The sequence below is a fragment of the Choloepus didactylus genome, chromosome 7 (genome assembly GCF_015220235.1).
Source record: "Choloepus didactylus isolate mChoDid1 chromosome 7, mChoDid1.pri, whole genome shotgun sequence".
NCBI classification, from domain to species: Eukaryota; Metazoa; Chordata; class Mammalia; order Pilosa; family Megalonychidae; genus Choloepus; species Choloepus didactylus.
This window is the reverse complement of record NC_051313.1, coordinates 22,634,786-22,652,397: the sequence shown is the minus strand read 5'-3', so window position 1 is coordinate 22,652,397 and position 17,612 is coordinate 22,634,786. Positions and strand designations below refer to the sequence as shown.

Below are 17,612 nucleotides of genomic sequence, written 5' to 3'. Positions count from 1 at the left end.
TAGTGTTGATTAGGTTGGAATATTGGATTAAGTTGTTTCCATGGAGATGTGACCCACCCAACTGTGAGTGGAACCTTTGATTAGGGTGTGACCTCTTGACTGAATGTTTCCATGGAAATGTGGCCCCACACATTCACGGTGGGTCTTAATTAGTTCACTGGAGTCCTATATAAAGAGCTCACAAACAGAGAGATGTGAGAGCAACTGAGAGTGACATTTTGGAAGAGCCACAACTAAGAGAGGACGAAACGCCCCAAGAGCAACATTTGGAGAATGCCATTTTGAAACGCAACCTGGGAGCAAGCAGATGCCAGCCACCCAGCTAACAGAGGTTTTCTGGACGCCAGTGGCCTTTCTGCAGTGAAGGTACCTGATTGTTGATGCCTTACCTTGGACACTTTATGGCCTTAAGACTGTAACTTTGTAATCAAATAAACCCCCTTTAGAAAAGCCAATCCATTTCTGGTATTTTGCTTAACGGCTGCAGTAGCAAACCAGAAGAAGGCAGTTCTAGATGTTTCCACTTGGCCTTTCCTATTAGATAAGCCCTCACTCCACAAGTCAGTGAACCAGTATGGGATTCTGCCATTTGCTGAGTATGTCTCTTCCAATTATGCATTTCAAAACTGGGGAGATAACCACTGTGAGATGGACCTAAGCTAAAACTCTGTTGATCAGTTGACCTCCATAATTCCTACTCTGACTGCTGGACCACAGTGATGTTTTGGGTTTCCTGGAATTAATGTCACTTCTGAGCCAGACCCCAATAATTCCCAAGATGTCTGATCATTTCCTTTTCCCCAAGGCATAGTTACCCTGGTGAAAGGCCATAGGTCTCTTTGGGGAAGGCTAGGAGGAAGATTAATAGTATAAATTTTTGGCAGTGTTATTGGGTCCTTCCCCAAGGGTACCTGCCTTCCCCTCATTCAAGGGGCTCTGGGTCTGTAAACTGTCTCAAGTATGGGAATTGATTAAGCAGCTGTGACTCTCTCTTTTTGTAATTCAAGTTAGACTTTTGTTCACTTGACCTAGAACTTTTCTGCTTATACAGATAAGGTAAGAATTTAGTAGATTGCCCATCTAGTTTACTTCTAGGTACCTCATGATCTACGGCCAACCCCATAGGTGTCTGCTGTCCATTATGGTAGCCATGTCCACCTTGTCTTTGTCGAGTAAATGCTGCCACTTGGCTTCTGCCAACTCAGGATCTGATCATCCCCATTGTATTTAAGAATCCAACTTGAGTGACAGCAGTTCTCATGATAAATCTGACTTACAGAGAAGAGCGACCGCAGAGCTCTACAGGGATGATGGTGTTAGTCTCATGAATTTATTCCTCAGAGTACTGCTGAATGGTGTGTCCTCTGGACATTCCTGGGGTGGGTGCATATGTCTTACATGATAAATCCACTCTAACACTCCAGTCCCTCTAAACCTTTGGATCCCCTCATCTACATTATACCAGGGCAGTTCTGGCATTTCAACCTCAGGTAATGTCAGCTACCTTTTGGTCCATGCTTCAGCCAATGACCTGAACAAACTGTTAGAGCCCTAACACCTCGAGCTATAACACTGAATCCAGAATCTATGCTTATTGGACCCATATCAATAAATTTAGCCTGTTCCAACTTTATAGTTCCTTCCACCATTATCCCACATCCTTAATATCAATTCCTATGCATGTTCTCCAGATTTCTGTCTTTAAAAAATTGAAAAAATCATGCAGTTCTTTTGGAGAATAGCTTACCCGCTCATAGGTCACACTTTGTACCTCACCTTTCCAGGCCTGTTGGACTTCAGGTCTGGAAGAGAAGAGGGGTGGTGGGGGTTGGTCATGAGAAGAATTAGAAGTGGTTTGCAAGCCAGTTACCTCAAGGGCATTCTATTGAAGTTGCATCTGGTGAAACAGGATTAATCTCTCCAGACAGAGGAGTGAGGGCTGCTTCCTCAGGGGAGGTGATTACAGGTTTAACAGGCACTGAAGGGTTACTCTCTTCAGCTGGAGGTTGGACGGCACATTCCTCAGTGCAGACTGGAGATCTGGAGTCTGATTCCTCAGGGCAGATTGGAAACTGGGTGCCTGATTCCTCAGGGCAGACCGTTACAAGTATATCTGGCAAAGACTCAGCAGCATCTAGGGTTATGATGTTCCCACCATTATTATCATCAACCCATATGTCCCCATTCCAACATTCAGGGCCCCATTCCTTTCTAGTTAATACCCCTACTTTAACAGCAGGTACCTTGCAAGGTTGGGAATTCAATTTGCATTGCGATTGAACCATTTGTACAATGAGACTCTGGGTCTGATTTTCAGAAATCTCGTCTGTGGCTACTTGAAATAAGATTTTCTTTCATGGCACACATAGAAACTTTCAAATCCTTCATGTGGCACTTAAATTGGGAATTATAAGCCTTGAGCTCATTCCTTTCTTTTACAGCTGCATCCATCATATTTAGGAACAACCAGCCAATATTGTTACAATTTTTAACTCCACAAAAATCTGTTAAGGTATCAAAAACACTCTCACCCAGAGCCTTGCATCTTATAAGAATTTGAGTAGCTGTATCCAGTGGTGATACTTGGCATATTTCTATTGCCCATTCACACCATGAACTATCATTGCCATCTTGATTGTTGGAAATAGAATCATTAGTGCCTTTAAATCTAATCAGGTTAGAGAGCCAATTCCCAAAATCCCAGAACCAACTCAGAAATCTCATCCTTATGATTCTGTTTCTCAATAACCACTCCTAGTACCAAAATCTTTATCAGTCAGGGTTGTCTAGGGAAACAAGTGACAGGAGATGTGTGTGTGTATGTGTGTCTGTATGTGTGTGTGTATGTATTTGTGTGTGAAGTAGAGATGGGAATTTTCCCTTATGACAGTTGAAATCGTCACTTCTCCTTTTACGGCCTTCAACTGATTAGATGAGACTTCTCTCATTGCTGAAGGCAATCTCAGTTGATGGTAGAAGTTATCAGCCATAGATGCAGCCAGTTTATTATGATTTAAATCCATGAAATATCCTCACAGTAACAATCAGGTTAATGCTTGCTTGACCAAACAACTGCATACCACAACCTAGCCAAGTGGACACATGAACTTGGCCATCACAGCCCTCTTCTCTCCTCACTTGTTATGTCTTCCTTGAATAAGCTCATGAACTCTCACAGTTTATGCTGCTGGCTCCCCCATCTGCTGCTTTCACACACTTCTTCCTCCCAAGCTGTTATTCTAAGAGTCACAGATGTCCCCCAGGCCCTGCCAGGGGTCCATAGGATGCAGAGATGGTATGATATTGGTCCTATAGGCCAGGGAACCCAGGAGTACTCAAGTCCTGTCTCACCTAATCATTCCTTCCAAAGAAGCCCCTATGAGATGTAAGAGCAGAAGAGGTAAAGGCAGAAAAGGTAGATTGTCTCATTGAAGCTGACCTCTTGCCCCAACATGGAGTTCCAGGAAGAAGGTTTGGACCCTAATCTTTACCTGACTCAGCCTGAATATCTTGAGCCAAAGCAGCCCCCTTAAGGCCTATTCTGCCTCTTTCCACTAATCCAAAAGTTGAGTCTCCTCTTGACAACTCCCATGGGAGAAGAGGCCACTCCTACCTGCCCAAGGGGAAGAGGAGCTAGCGAGTCATGCAGAGAGAGACACTGGATCCAGAGTGTCACAGGCTCAGGTAGCCTCACCCAGGCCTGAGAAGGCAAGTCCCTCTCTAGACCTCTGCTGGAAGAGGGAGGAGAGAAGGAAGGATGGAGAAGGAGGAAGAAATGGATTGTCCTGTTCCAAGCAAGTAGTGTTCTCGCTGACACTCAGGACCATGGAAAGAAGAGACAGCTAGGGAGGGAGGTGACTGGACCTGTTCAGGCCACCGTGTCCCTGTCTCCTTGCCACATGAAAGAGAGAACAGAAAGGTGCAACAAGGAAAATGATGGCTCACCTTTGGCCCATGCAGGAGGAAGCACCGTGCGCTAGCATCACTTACTTAAAGCTGATGCACCGTGACAGGGACTCTCCTCCTTCGTCTGGGGAAGGGACACCTTGCACGCCCCTGAAAGCTAACAGGTGTCTCATCCTCAGCATGTTCAAAACAACTCACTGTCTTTAAAACTTCTTTCTCTTCATGGACTCCCATCTTAGTTAATGGTTTCTCAATCCAGAAACCTGGTCATCTGCAGATTCTCCTGCACCTATCATATCTACCCAGTTACTTAGTTCTTGTTGATTGTGCTCTTAGCTGATGCAGGGGTCTCCGCTCCCCTCCACCACCACTGCCCTCAGTGGGCTCTCAGCCCACTTGGTCTCCTAAGGGCCTCCCAAGGGCCTCCTAATTCAACCCCTACCTCCAATCCATCCCCCCATACTCAGGCTCTGTAAATGCCTTATTTTATAAAAATAATACCTGCTTATTGTTGGAATTTTAGAAACTGAAGAAAACTACAATGCAAAAAATTTTTAAATCATATCCACCACTCTTAATTTTTTCCATTTCCTTTGTTTTAGGGTATTTTCTTGGTGGTGGTGAGGGGGATCTTTATTTTTGCACAAATGTGATCATGCTCTGTGGATAGTTTTGAATCTTGATTTTCTCACCTGCTATGTTGTGAGAATGGTATCATATTTTAAAAGATTGTTTTAAGAGCCTAATTTTTAATAGTTGTGTAGTATTTTTATCTCATAATTTATGTAATGATTTCCCTTTTTTAGGAATCATTATGTTTGTTCAAATTTTTCACAAGGATGAGATGATCTGCAACTCTTATTATTCCCTTAGAATAGCTTCCTGGAAGTAGAATTACTTGGTAGAAGGATACTAATTTTTTAAGGCTCCTAATTTTTAATTATATAATGCCAACTTACTGGGCAACAATGGACAAGGATTGGCTCTTCTCACTGTGCTTCTGCCAGCGGAAAGTATTTATGACTTTCTAAAACTTTTTGCTAATTTGGAAACTGAAAAATATCTTAATTTTAATTTTTATTTTTTTTTAATTACTGTTGAGAGTAGATTTTATATGTGTATTTGTATGCATACATGCATACTCATGTGCATATACAATGATACACATGTGTCTCTGTAGATGTCTACACACAGACGTTAGAGAGAGACACACATATATATTAAAAATTGTGGTTTTTCTTCTCTATAATGCTAACTCATTCCCTTTACACATTTTCCTTAAGAAACTTTAATAGTTTCATTTGAGCTCTTTATGTATTGAGGATATTATTTATTTGATTCCTCTATCTTTGAAAGGTTTTTCTCAGTTTGCTATTTGTCTTTTAATTTTGCTTACGGCTTTTTATGTAAATTTTTTCTTCTAGTGCTTTTATGTATAGGAGGCCCTATAGTATCAATTCAAACTCTTTATTCAATCTGTAGTTTATTTTGATATATGATATATGATTTTTTTAATAGCCAGTTTTTCCTATTCTAATGATTTGTGGTGCTTCCCTCTTCATGTTTAAAGGTCATATAACTGTCCTGGGCTGTCTATTTTAATTTGTCATTTAAATACACAAACACAGACTTACACCCCATGCATAAAATCCTCAGTGGCTCCCCATTGCCTACAACAGTCGTTCCTCACATGGCCAATTCAGAATCTCCACTTGGGATGTATTTTTGTTTGTTTGCTTGCTTGTCTTCATCAAATCCTAAGCCCTCACCAGTAGAGATTTGGATTTAGTAGGTCTGGGGAAGGAATGTCAGAATCTGTTTTTTAAAAACTCCTGGATAATTTTGAAGACCAGCCAGTCTTTGGAAACCCTGGCCTGTAGGATAAGTTCTACGCCCCCGTGGCACCAAGGATCTTCATTATCTCCACTCTGCCACCCTCGGCTCTACTTCCCTGGCTCTCTGTTCTCCAGCCATGGTGAACCCAGAAGCTCTTCCCTGAGACCGCATGTTGTTTCACATCCCTGTGTTCCTGTCGTGCCCTCCACCTGGGACAGCCACCCTCCCCCTCAATCTGAAGCAGCACCTGCTCTGTAAATAAAGCCACCTCTGAACTCTCCAAGTAGCCCTAACGCCCTTTGAGCATCTGCTGTAGCTCTTTGCGTGTGTATCACATGAAATGGCATTCATTTATTTATAAACATCTGTCTGCTGTCTCCCCACCCATTCACAGCTGTGGACTGCTTTGCTTCCCCGTGCCTGGCAGAGCACCTGGTGCTCATTCAATGAAGCACTGTCATGAAGTGCCAGGCATTGAAGAAAGTGCTGTCGTGCTGGCTGGCACGAAACCCGAGTGAATCTGCCCCAGGTTGGGTCCCGGCTCTCTCACCAAGAGGAAATTCTGAGTGACCTGGGGCTATTCAGAATCCTCTTTATGATAGAGCCCCAGGGTGAGCTGTGCAGTAGCACTCTGGACCCTGAGGAATCCCCAAGACCAAAAGGCCATTTTAGATCTGGAAAAGTCAAAGGAAAGTCATTGAAAATTGATCCAACGGGAGTCTGCATTTCTTTCCAACCCGTTGACATCTGCTCTGGAGACCAGAGAACTAAAAGGGAACTCACCCTGCTTATTAGTCATTAAGGCTAATTTTCTAAAATGTAAAAAGTAAATATGACTGCCTGCTGTTTTATAAAACTGCCTTTCAGCTAAGGTGGTGTCTTCCTCAGCCTCAGGTAAACCAGGTCTTCTCCCATTCTTTGAAGTTCTTCTCACTCAAGGAGCATAATGTGGTATCCAACTGAAATTGCCATTGTTCTAACTGCAATGACCTGCCTCCTTTAAAGGCTTCTTTTCATTTCTACAAGTTTAGCCTTTTATTCTGCTTTTCATCCTTCCTTTGAGATTCAGATTGATGGCAGGGAATATGTGTAAGGTTGAAAATGGAGGCTGAGCCTCAGAGAAGGTGCTGAAAAGGCAGAGCCAGAAAAGCTAGGTGAGCCTGAGGACAGTTCGGAAGGAAGAAAAGTTTAAGAAGAAAAAGAAAAAAAAAATAACAATGGGGTTTTGTTGAACTGTTAGGAAACCACTGGTTCAAAGGTGAAAGTGTCATTTTACAGCCCCACATGTCTGACAGGAAATATGTGTTTGCTCTAAATCCTAATTTGGGTGTGTTCCTGTAGAAACGAGCCCTCTCCTAAGGGAAACAGAAACTCAATCGTGCAGGAAACTAGATACTGAAAAAACAGTTGTAGCTCAGCGTGGCTGCAAGGAACCGGGGTGCAGGCAGATAGCGCGGTTCCTCGTTGGAGAGCGAGCAGTCACTTCTCTCGGCACCATGAGAGTCCGAAGATTACCCTTGGACATTCAGATTTTCTATTGTGCCAGACCTGACCAAGAGCCTTTTGTGAAGGTATGTTGGAGAGTGTCCTTAAGAGCTAATAAGGGGCTGGCGAGTCCTTAGAGATCTGCCACTCAGCATGTGTGGAGTGCATTCTCATGAGAAAGCATTGTGACATTTCAACCAGAGCAGGTATTTTATTCATTTTAAAGATGTATGCAGTATGGCTTGCCCCTTCCCTTTGGAGGCAAAAATCCATATGTGATTTTGTTCATGCCGTAGCCTCATTTTGTACCTGTAGTAAAAGACTTCATCAAAAATGTGACTTCACAAAAAAAAAAAAAAAAAGCTGGATTTGTGATTCTTTTTGTTTTTTTAAGTACTTCCTCAGAAGATGGCACAGTTTATAAGCTTATTATCTTATCTGTCTGTTTGAAACGATGGCATGTATTTTTAATTTGTCACTGTACATTTTGGAAATTAAGTAGCACATTATCAAACCATTTTCATTACATGTAACAAATGTTTTTTCCTCTGTAAGGCAAAAATTAATACTGGCGCCAGTGAAGTGAATTGGTGCCAGTATTAATTAGTTGCCGAGTTATTCCTCTATTTCAAAAGAATTCAGTGATTTATCCTGACTTTAGGAGGGGCAAAAAATGGATTTTAAGGTGAAATGGACTTTGGTAGTTCATAAACATAGCTCCAAAATAGTAAGTGTTGTGTACAACATGTTTCTTAGTTTAGAAGGCAGGAATACTTTGATCATTTCCAAACTGTACATAAAAAATTGTTACATAGTCAGAATTTGGACCAAAGCTTTGTGCCTCTATGTATTGTTCCTGGTAGCTGCTACCATTATTTCCATCAGAGGTGGTTGCTGTGTTCACAATCTTGAGAGAGAACATCAGGAACCTTGCTGAAGGAACTATCCTTATTTTCCCATGTTCCCTGTTTATAGAAGACTTGCTCACAGAATGATCTCTGAACTATCCTTTTCTTCCCACATTCCGTTTATAGAAGACTTGCTTATGGAATGATCTCTGAACTATCCTTTTTTTTCCCACATTCCCTGTTTATAGAAGACTTGCTCACAAATGATCTCTGATTAGTCCCTTAACAATTCAAACTTAGACTAAAGGAGAATAATCCAGGGCATTTCAAGTGGGTAAGTTGATTGTTTATACATAATGCTCCCTCGATGACTGAGCAATATTAGAAATGGAAAACTTTTGACTTCAATTTGTGTATATTAAGTGCCTCAGCTGTACCATGTTAAATTCTGCATTTGTTCTGAAACTGAAAAACTAGCCATTTCCCCCAAAGTCCGGTTGTGCTTTCCATCTTGATGCTTGAGCACCACTGTTACAGGCAGTTGTGCACCAGAGGTGGTGATTAGCAGTCTGAGGAAAAGCAGATAACATCATTTTCCTCGGCTTGTTTGTTTCTCCACCTCAGATCATCACCGTTGAGGAGGCAAAGCGCCGGAAGAGCACGTGCAGCTACTATGAAGATGACGACGAGGAGGTGCTGCCAATCCTGCAGCCCCACAGCGCACTGCTGGAGAACATGCACGTGGAGCAGGTGGGGCCTCACGCCCCCCAGGCCAGAAACGCATTTCCACCCTTAGTCTCATTAGCCCCTCTCACTTCCCTCGCTCCTTGTTCCGGGGAAGGGTGAGCCAGGTCTGGAAGGAGAGGCACCACTGCCCGAGCTTCCGAAGGAAGGGTTCTGGTAGTGTACCCCACCACCTCTCAGAAGTGCGAGGACTCGGTCGGAGGTGAACACCCTTTTCCCAACAAAACTGAAGGAAAAGCCATTTCTTGTCTGGAAAAAATGTTTAAGTGTCCTACCACAGTCCTACTGTTCTTTAAAATGATCCAAATTTATTCCAGTCATTTTTGCATCATTCCAGTGACTTTAAAGAGTTTGGTAATAGCAATACAGCAGATACACTTTACTTGCTTTTTGAAAAACACCTTCTGCTATGAAGAATGGGCCTTTCCTTGTAATTTTCTTTGTGTATCTTATATTTTCTGAAAATTGGTTGCTCCAAGTTTATGAAAGTTTTTTTGAAATATAAAAACATGTTTTCTTGCTCTCGCTTCTTTGGAAAGCTGGAGTTGTCAGCAGCTCTGAGCCTGTGAGGTTTAGAAAGAACAATCAGAGAAACCGGAGCTGTTTGGTGAAAGGTTAAAAAGTCCGTGCCTGTTAAGCTAGATGCTGTACATTCAAATTGGTGGTGGCATAGCAACCCCACGGGGGAGCCCCTGCCAGGAAACGTGGTCTGGGCAGCCTCTCTGCCAGGTGTAAACACCATCAGAACAATGGCTTGCCCTCCTCTTTCTTTGTTTATCGTGGCAAATGTTTCCCAGAGTAAAGGGGGAGCAATATGTAAGTATATGATTTTATGTTTGAGCCACAGGCTGTCATTTGAGCCGCATGTTTCCGAGTGATTTGTGGGTGAAATGTGTATTTACATTTCCATCTCTGAATTTGTAGCTGGCCCGGCGCCTTCCAGCCAGGGTGCAGGGGTATCCATGGAGACTTGCATATAGCACATTAGAGCATGGGACCAGCTTGAAAACGCTCTACCGGAAATCGGCTTCCCTGGATAGTCCTGTCTTATTGGTCATCAAAGATATGGACAACCAGGTAAGCCTGTTCCTCTCATAAAAAAAAAAAAGTTTTTAAATGGAGATATTCAGACTTACATACTAGTAGAGAAACCATTATAATGAACCCCCAGCCCCAGATTCCACAGCATATTTTTCCCATTTGCTTTTTCTTTATTTTTGTTTTTTCTTTGCTGAAGTACTTTTTAAGCTTATTCCTTTTAATCATATTTTTGCAAACAATTATACCATAAGAAAAACTTTAGAGAATAATGTAACGGAAAATCTTGTACCCACCACTAAATCCTATCTAACTCTGAGTCCTATCTCTTCATCTTGCCCTATGTTTTAGTTTTCTAAACTGCTGAAGCAAATGCCATTAAATGACTTGACTTTAACAGTGGGAATTTATTAGCTTTTAGTTCTGAAGCTAGAAGAAAGGCCAAATTAAAGCATCATCAAGGCAATGCTTTCTTCCTGGAGAACAGCTGCAGGTGACCTTTGGCTCCTCTGTCACATGGCGACACGTACAGGTCTCCCTTCTCCTCTGGGTTTCATTGATTTCAGCTTCTTACTTCCGTGGCTTGCTTTCTCTTTTTCTGAATTTCATTCTCTTATAAAGGACTACAGTAATAAGATTAAGACCCATCCTGATTGAGGTGGGCCTCACCTTAGCCGAAGTAGCCTCATCAAAAGGTGCTACTCACAATGGGTTCACACCCACAGGAATGGATTAAATTTAAGAACATGTTTTTCTGGGGTACAAACAGTTCCACACCGTCACACCATATATACCTTTTGCTGAAGGATTTTGAAGTAAATTTCAACCAAAATGCTTTTCCTCCCCACATACTTCAGAACACATCCCTAAGAAGAATATGGACCTTTTCTTAACTACAGTGCTATGACCCTAACAAAATTAACAGTAAATCCTTGCTATCATCCAGTCCTCAGTCCTTAACCAAACTTCCATGAATGCTAAGAAATTTTTCAGCTAAGAAAGAATATTATTGTTTAGAGTCATCCAGAAGCTGAGAGAGTAGGATGGCTTTTCCTATCGATTGATCAGAAAGCTACCTGCTTTCTTCATCCATTGGCCTTTGCCCTTCTTGCCAGATTTTGGCGCCTTGCTTTTAGAGATACACACCTACCTCAGCTTTATTTTAGTACTTTTACTGAAAGGTGGCTAGAAGAAAGGAAGGATTTTTGGTGTTTTTATTATTGGCTTTTGTTTTTGTTCTTAGCAGCTCCAGGGAAAGGTTTGGAAGCAGGAAGTACAATAAGTATTGGTTAGAAAGAGTTTCTAGCCTCTGTTCTACCTCATATTTAGTGTTTCAGGTTGTCAGGAATTGAGTGGAAGCAATAAAGAGAACCCACAGAGGTTATCATCCAGTTATAATAATTTTGAAAAATTCAAAGACATTTTTCAGATAACATCCATTTGAAGCAGTGATTATCAAGTGGGATTTGTAGTGGAGAGTATGAGAACCACCTAGGGATGTTTTCAGAATACATATGCTCACCTCTGCCACCTCCCCCCACTGCAAGTGCTGCTCATATCTGAGAATAAGGGTAAGAAGCCAAGGCAGTGAGCAGGCAGGTTCTGAAAATGCCTTTCCCTGAGTAACTTGGCTCTCCTTCTAATCCCCTAGAAGGAAAATATGGGAGAATCATTTGATTAAAACCCATCTAAATTAGTTTTAAAGTTCATAATTTTCTGGAATTTTTTTTTCTTAAAATCCATTTCAGAATTAGATATATCCTATCAGCCATGTTAAGGATGCGGTTATTGATAGACTAAGACTGAATTTTACAAATCAAAAGATGGGGGCAATTATTTTCTCTGAGAAAACGTCTAGCCATGAACCCACTTAAAAAACATGAGACATATGACTTTGTTTTTCCAAGCACTCATTTCTGCATGCAAGGTGCATCTTGTTCTTTAATGTTCCTAATATATTGACTGTCTTCACTAAAGAAGATTTGTCTTTGTAGACGACTTTGGAAGTGTTTTAAAATTGGAACAAATTGTTGGCCTTTGACAAACGGGTTCCCAGAGCTGCGTCTGATGGATTTCCCATGTATCAGGGAGACTGGCCACTTGGGTTCCAGTTATAGCTGGGGACATTTTATTTATTCGTTTGTTGGTGATCTTTTTTATTTGAGAACTCCAATTTAGCATAATCTTTACTGGAAAAGGTATAATGAGATCTCAGAATAGGATTATGTCAAGCAGTATTGCAGAAAGCTTTTGTTTGGGAGATTTGGGTTTGAGAGTAGATAATATTTGTATTTTCTTTTTGCAGATCTTTGGAGCATATGCAACTCATCCTTTCAAGTTCAGTGACCACTACTATGGCACAGGCGAAACTTTTCTCTATACGTTTAGCCCTAATTTCAAGGTACCTGGATGTGGAGAAATAGCCAACACCCCGATGTCATGATGCTGGGGGAGCGGGGTGGGGCACTGGAGCAGCGGCTGTCCCATAACCTCATCCTGACATGCCGCAGCCCAAGGCCACACTTCATTACGGTAGTGCGCAAACTGCGTAGATGCCTAAGTGTTGGGATTTTCTGCCCTGCACAGTGTGGGATCAGGGAGGAGCTCGCGTGTTCCAAAAAGATCTTTCTTCCCTCAAAACCCCTTGGGAGAGATCTTGTCTTGGGGTGGGACTAGGTCCCACAGTCAGGGGCTTCCTCAGCCAGTGGGAGGTCCTTCCCTAATAGTCCCTCTTTGCTCTTTCTCTGGATTAAAGTGTCTGTTCTCTGTTTTGTGTTTATACCCCAAGGTCTTTAAGTGGAGTGGAGAAAACTCATACTTTATCAATGGAGACATAAGTTCTTTAGAACTTGGCGGTGGAGGGTAAGGTTTTTATTGTCATCATTTTTGTTAACGCACCACCTAACCTGAGTGGGTCTGTTTTGACACAGGTAACCCAAACCTGGGTGTCAGGTGATTTGAGCTAGTCCATGTGCTTAGATTAATGAGGACAACAGCCTAACACATGACACTAAGAATCAAAGATAAAATCACTCATTTATGAGCCTACATGAGGGGCTGCCACCACTTGTCTTTTAGGAAAGCTGGGTCACTGAAATGGAGTAAAGGACATGTACCTTTTATTTTACAAGCAGATTAGAATTTTGTTTGTTTATAACATAAAGGAAAGAAGATGGGCAAGGAAAGACGGAAAGCATGCCAGATAATATTGAAGTGTTTTCACCTTTGGTGTATTCTTTTAAACCTTTACAGGGGACGATTTGGTCTATGGCTGGATGCTGATTTATACCATGGACGAAGCAACTCCTGCAGCACTTTCAATAATGATATCCTTTCCAAAAAAGAGGACTTCATAGTTCAGGACCTAGAGGTATGGACATTTGAGTGAAATCCAGACTGCCTTAAAACATGACATGAAAAAGACTGGAACGGTTCGATCAGCCCTCCTAAAACTGGCTGGAAGATGAAGCCCCAGCCCAGGCTGCCTCATTACACCATAATGCTTTCTTTCTGCCATCATCTCAGAGCATGACCCCACTGCAGAAAGATTCAGAAAGGTACGTATGAAAGGCAGATGCTAAAAAAAGAAACCTGAAGTCCAGACTGTTGAAAGACTTTACATTCCCACCTCCTCTAAATCCATACAGTGAGGAATCTGAATGTTTATATATGTACAAGTTGAATGCAATTTTTATTTTTGGCAACTGTGGAAAAAAAAAAAAGATACTGTGGAAATATATACCTGTCTTGTGTATTTATCAACATAATTTTCATTACCAAAATCTGCAGCCTACCATTGTTTGCCATGGAAGAAGTTGGTCTCATTTAGAAAAACTGAAAGTGCATAGCACTTAAAGGGAATATATGATTTTTTAAAATGTTTATTTATTATTTCTAGTACATTGTCTGAAATATGTTGGACTTTTTTTTTCTTTTTATGTGTCAAATCCTGAAATAAAGAAATGTATAGATTTCGTGCTATGTTTTGGCAACAGATCCATTTGATTTCTATAGTTTTATATTGAATTTTTTTTGCCCTGATTGTTTAGGGTGACTGATATTAAGTAGCATATATATATATATTGAGTGCATAATTCTGAATTTTTAAAACCTCATTACCAACGTTCCTTGATTTGTGTTGGCTGCACCTTTTTAGTTACTGACCCTGAACATATCTATGTAAAGATGTACAAGCCATTTCTTACAGCCATAAGTTGATGTTTAAAGAAATGGCTATCTTTATGAATAGACTTAGAGCAACCCTGCTTCTGAGAAGAAAATGTTTTTGCTTCTTATAAAATCATGTGTATTAATAGCAAAAACTTTATTTTCATAGTTTTTTGCATGATTCCCCCCAGGCTTTTATATAAACAAACAGCCCTCTGTTTTGAAAGGAATTGAGTCTTTTAATTTCTACAGTTTAAAAATTAAATGAAATTGAATTAGGTCAATCGTCTTTGTTTCTAGACCCTTTTATTTGAGAATAAGTAATGCAAGGTATTCCAAAATTGGAATAAAAGGAAAATCTTATTTTTTGACATCAACCCATTTTCACATCATAAAACACTTTTATTAAAAATATATGTGTAAAAAAAGCCTTGTCAAAAATCTAACCAATTTTATTGATTGCCAGATTTTGATGAAAGCCAAAGACTGCTAATGGAAAAAAAAATTCCAAATCATAATAGCCAAAGTTGAGGAGTGGTCTGTCCTAAATTTCAAAGTGATCTTTGAAAGGAGTAAATTAATAAAAAGTAGTATTTATGTGCCCATGTTTAAAAAAAAACGGTTCAGAGAATGTTAGTCTTAAGCTGCAGAATATTTCCTTTACATAGTTGTCTTATTTTAGACTGTTCATAAAAGGGAACAAACAAATGAATTGCTGAGTGGCCTCCTGCCTGATCAGTGATTATTCTATTCCACTCACATTCCATGTAATTTTAAGTGAATTCTGTAACATATTAAATCTGTAGCCTGGGTGTGCTTTTCACCCAAGTCCTCCTATTGAGAATTCTCAGTGAACACAATTCTAGCAGTTTAACTATCATGTGTTCATTAAATAAAGTTTTGGTGTGAGATACCAGGAAGTTTTCATGATGATCACATTTACCATTTATGCCATTTGCAACCATGTGCTATTAAACAAAATCGTCATTTTGCATATAGTTGACTCTTATCTAGTTTAGTCCAGGATACTATACTTGTGAGAGCATCTGCAGATGTTGTGTTCTCTATTTAAAACAGTATTCTGTCAGAAATGTGTGACCCTTCATATATGGATACTGAATATATGTAATGCAGTGCTATCCCAATATTTTCAATAAAGGAATTTATGCATTCAGTGTGATTTTATTTCCTGAGGATTCATTAAACAGGTATTGGTTGGGTGGGAAGATGATGGAATATCCAGTACTAAACAAGGTCCACTGCTCATGCTTTCCTTGCCATCCTGTAGCCAGTTTCCTCTTCTCTCACCAGCTCATGAAAACTACGTTGTTACAGTTGAACTAGAGATTACCCTTGATGCCATCTACAGGCTTCTTGTCTGTCCTTAATCCTTCTAGCCTTTCTATGAATAGTGACAACCTCCTTTGAATATCCCTCTCTAGATCCACTTTCTAGAAGTGGCACTTTACTGCTCTGAAAAAATTTTTGTTGGCTTCTTGTTGGTTCTACTGCAACTCCATCTCCAACCTGCTACCTACCTCCTAAAGATGAAGTGTCTAACCAATCTTCATTGCTTCTCAATTCCTCAGCTCATACATCCATATCTAAGGACAGTGGGTGGGAAGAGGCAACCAGTGCTTCATCAACCTCCGTTGAAATAACTGAATGCCTCCCCATGCTACAAGTCACCAGGGACACTCTGAACTAGTGTGAGAAATACAATGGCACTCAATCTGATTTCTCTTTCCTTGATTCCTCCAGATTTAGGGGCACTTGGAAGAAAAGTAATGAAAGAACTATTTGCCTTTTGAGGAAGGCATTGAGAATCTCTCAAGCCAGAAAGGGAAGCTAAGATTCATGGCTGCCTGAGGTGGCCTAACCTGTTTTTACCAGTATAATCAGATGGAGAAGACAAAGAGGTCAAAAGCCTAGGGAAGTTCCAGAACCTTTGTGCAAATACCAAAAAGTGACTTTGACCACTTCCTTCTTCCCAAATGGGTCACACACTTTCTCTCACTTAGGGGAAGCCCTAACCTCAGAGCCTCATGTCCTCTGCTCCACCTCCTTGCCTGTGACCATTATCCATAGTGGTCCCCCAACCCAAGGTGTCTCTTTACTGAGAAAATCAGGCTTCACAATTCACAACAAAATCTAAAGTCTTATTCCCCTCCCTTCTATCTCAAATTTCTAGTGGTTCAAAGTAGAAACTAGACAGGGCCTCGCTGGTATGGTCAATCAAGCCATCAAAATGGTGTTTCTTGGTAGAATATCTTCAGGGACCGTGTGTTTATCTTCTAGATCAGCACTGTGCAATAGAACTTTCTGCAGTGATGGAAATGTTCCAGGAATCTTCACTGTTCTTTATGGTAGCCACTAGCCACATAGAGTTGAATACTTGAAATGTGGCTTGGGTGACTGAAGAACTGAGTTTTAAATTTTATTTAATTTTGATCCATTTAAATTTAAGTAGCCACGTGTGGCCACTGGCTACCATGTTAAACTGCACAACTCTAGATCAAGATGTTAGTGCCAAATCACGTTTGAGTCCATGATTAACTTGGACTATTACTCTCTCACCAGAAGAGAACCTTGGGGTTCGAGCACTTTTCTGTGTCTCTGGCGTTACGGAACTCCACACGGCTCTGTGCCACCTAAGGTGATGGTGTGTCTCTTCCTTCCCATGGTAGTCAGCTAATAAAGTGACTTGAGAACTGAGATCCCTCACAGTCTTTCCATACTGAAAATGGGTCTTTATAAGATTACTGATGCCCATCCCTAAGCAAGGGTCATGACAGGACAGCCTGGTGCCCAGGCCTTGCCTCACATAAAGCTTTCCTGCCTTGGCCATCAGCACAGGTTTTATTCCTGTACTGGACATTATGCTGCTCCCAGCAATCCTTCAGAATGACATGTGTCTGTCCCCCCCCACCCCACCCACAGGCATCCATCCATGACCCACGATGGACCACAGGAAAGAAAAATAACTCCTTTCTTCCACAGAATTGTGCATCCAGCCTTAGAAAAATCGGGAATAATAATGTAACCATCAAGAATGCCTGGGATAGTGCTTATTCAGTAACCAACCAGTTTTCCTTAGCCAGTTTTCAATATCAGTCTGTTAGAGCAAAGGGCAATCAAAGCCATTAAATGTAGACCATTAGATAGCGTGGAAACCATTAGATGGATGATGTCCCACTTACTTTTCAACAAGGGTCCCATCATTTGATAAATCCCTCTGCTTCCAGGGTTACCCAAAGTAACCTTGATCTAGCTTGACATAACCCTCAAGGAAAATGCTAAACAAGAAACACAACCAGTTTGAGTGATAAGGCATGTCTTCTCATGCCTCTGATAGTCCTCCTTACCCTGATACCATTTTCAATTGGACAACACCACTTTGGAATTCAGCCAAGTGGTTCAGCCTTCAATTCCCAAAGCAGACCTATGCTTAATCTCTCTCTCCGCTGGATGATGGATCAGCTACATTTTACCAAATGGTTGTCAAGGATTAGTCCTTTCATCTTTGAAGACTCCACTTAACAATAAGAATATGTCTACAAAGATGTGCTGCTGTGTTGAGATGTTGTG

The 17,612-nt window shown here is 41.1% G+C and overlaps 1 protein-coding gene across 9 annotated transcripts in view; it reads left to right on the top strand.

Moving 5' to 3' along the window:
* NCOA7 (nuclear receptor coactivator 7) overlaps positions 1–15,199 on the top strand; it is a 154,789-nt gene extending 139,590 nt beyond the window's left edge. For 4 of the 9 annotated variants that reach the window (XM_037843824.1, XM_037843821.1, XM_037843820.1 and 1 more), the window contains exons 12-16: positions 8,700–8,825; positions 9,744–9,896; positions 12,163–12,258; positions 12,646–12,719; positions 13,110–13,245. In XM_037843824.1, the coding sequence (XP_037699752.1) occupies positions 8,700–8,825; positions 9,744–9,896; positions 12,163–12,258; positions 12,646–12,719; positions 13,110–13,245 (585 nt within the window). Of the gene's footprint in view, positions 1–6,211; positions 7,314–8,699; positions 8,826–9,743; positions 9,897–12,162; positions 12,259–12,645; positions 12,720–13,109 lie in introns of those variants that run through there. The other 5 variants (XM_037843822.1, XM_037843827.1, XM_037843825.1 and 2 more) reach the window with 3 other exon arrangements.
* Positions 15,200–17,612: the final 2,413 nt, after the last annotated feature.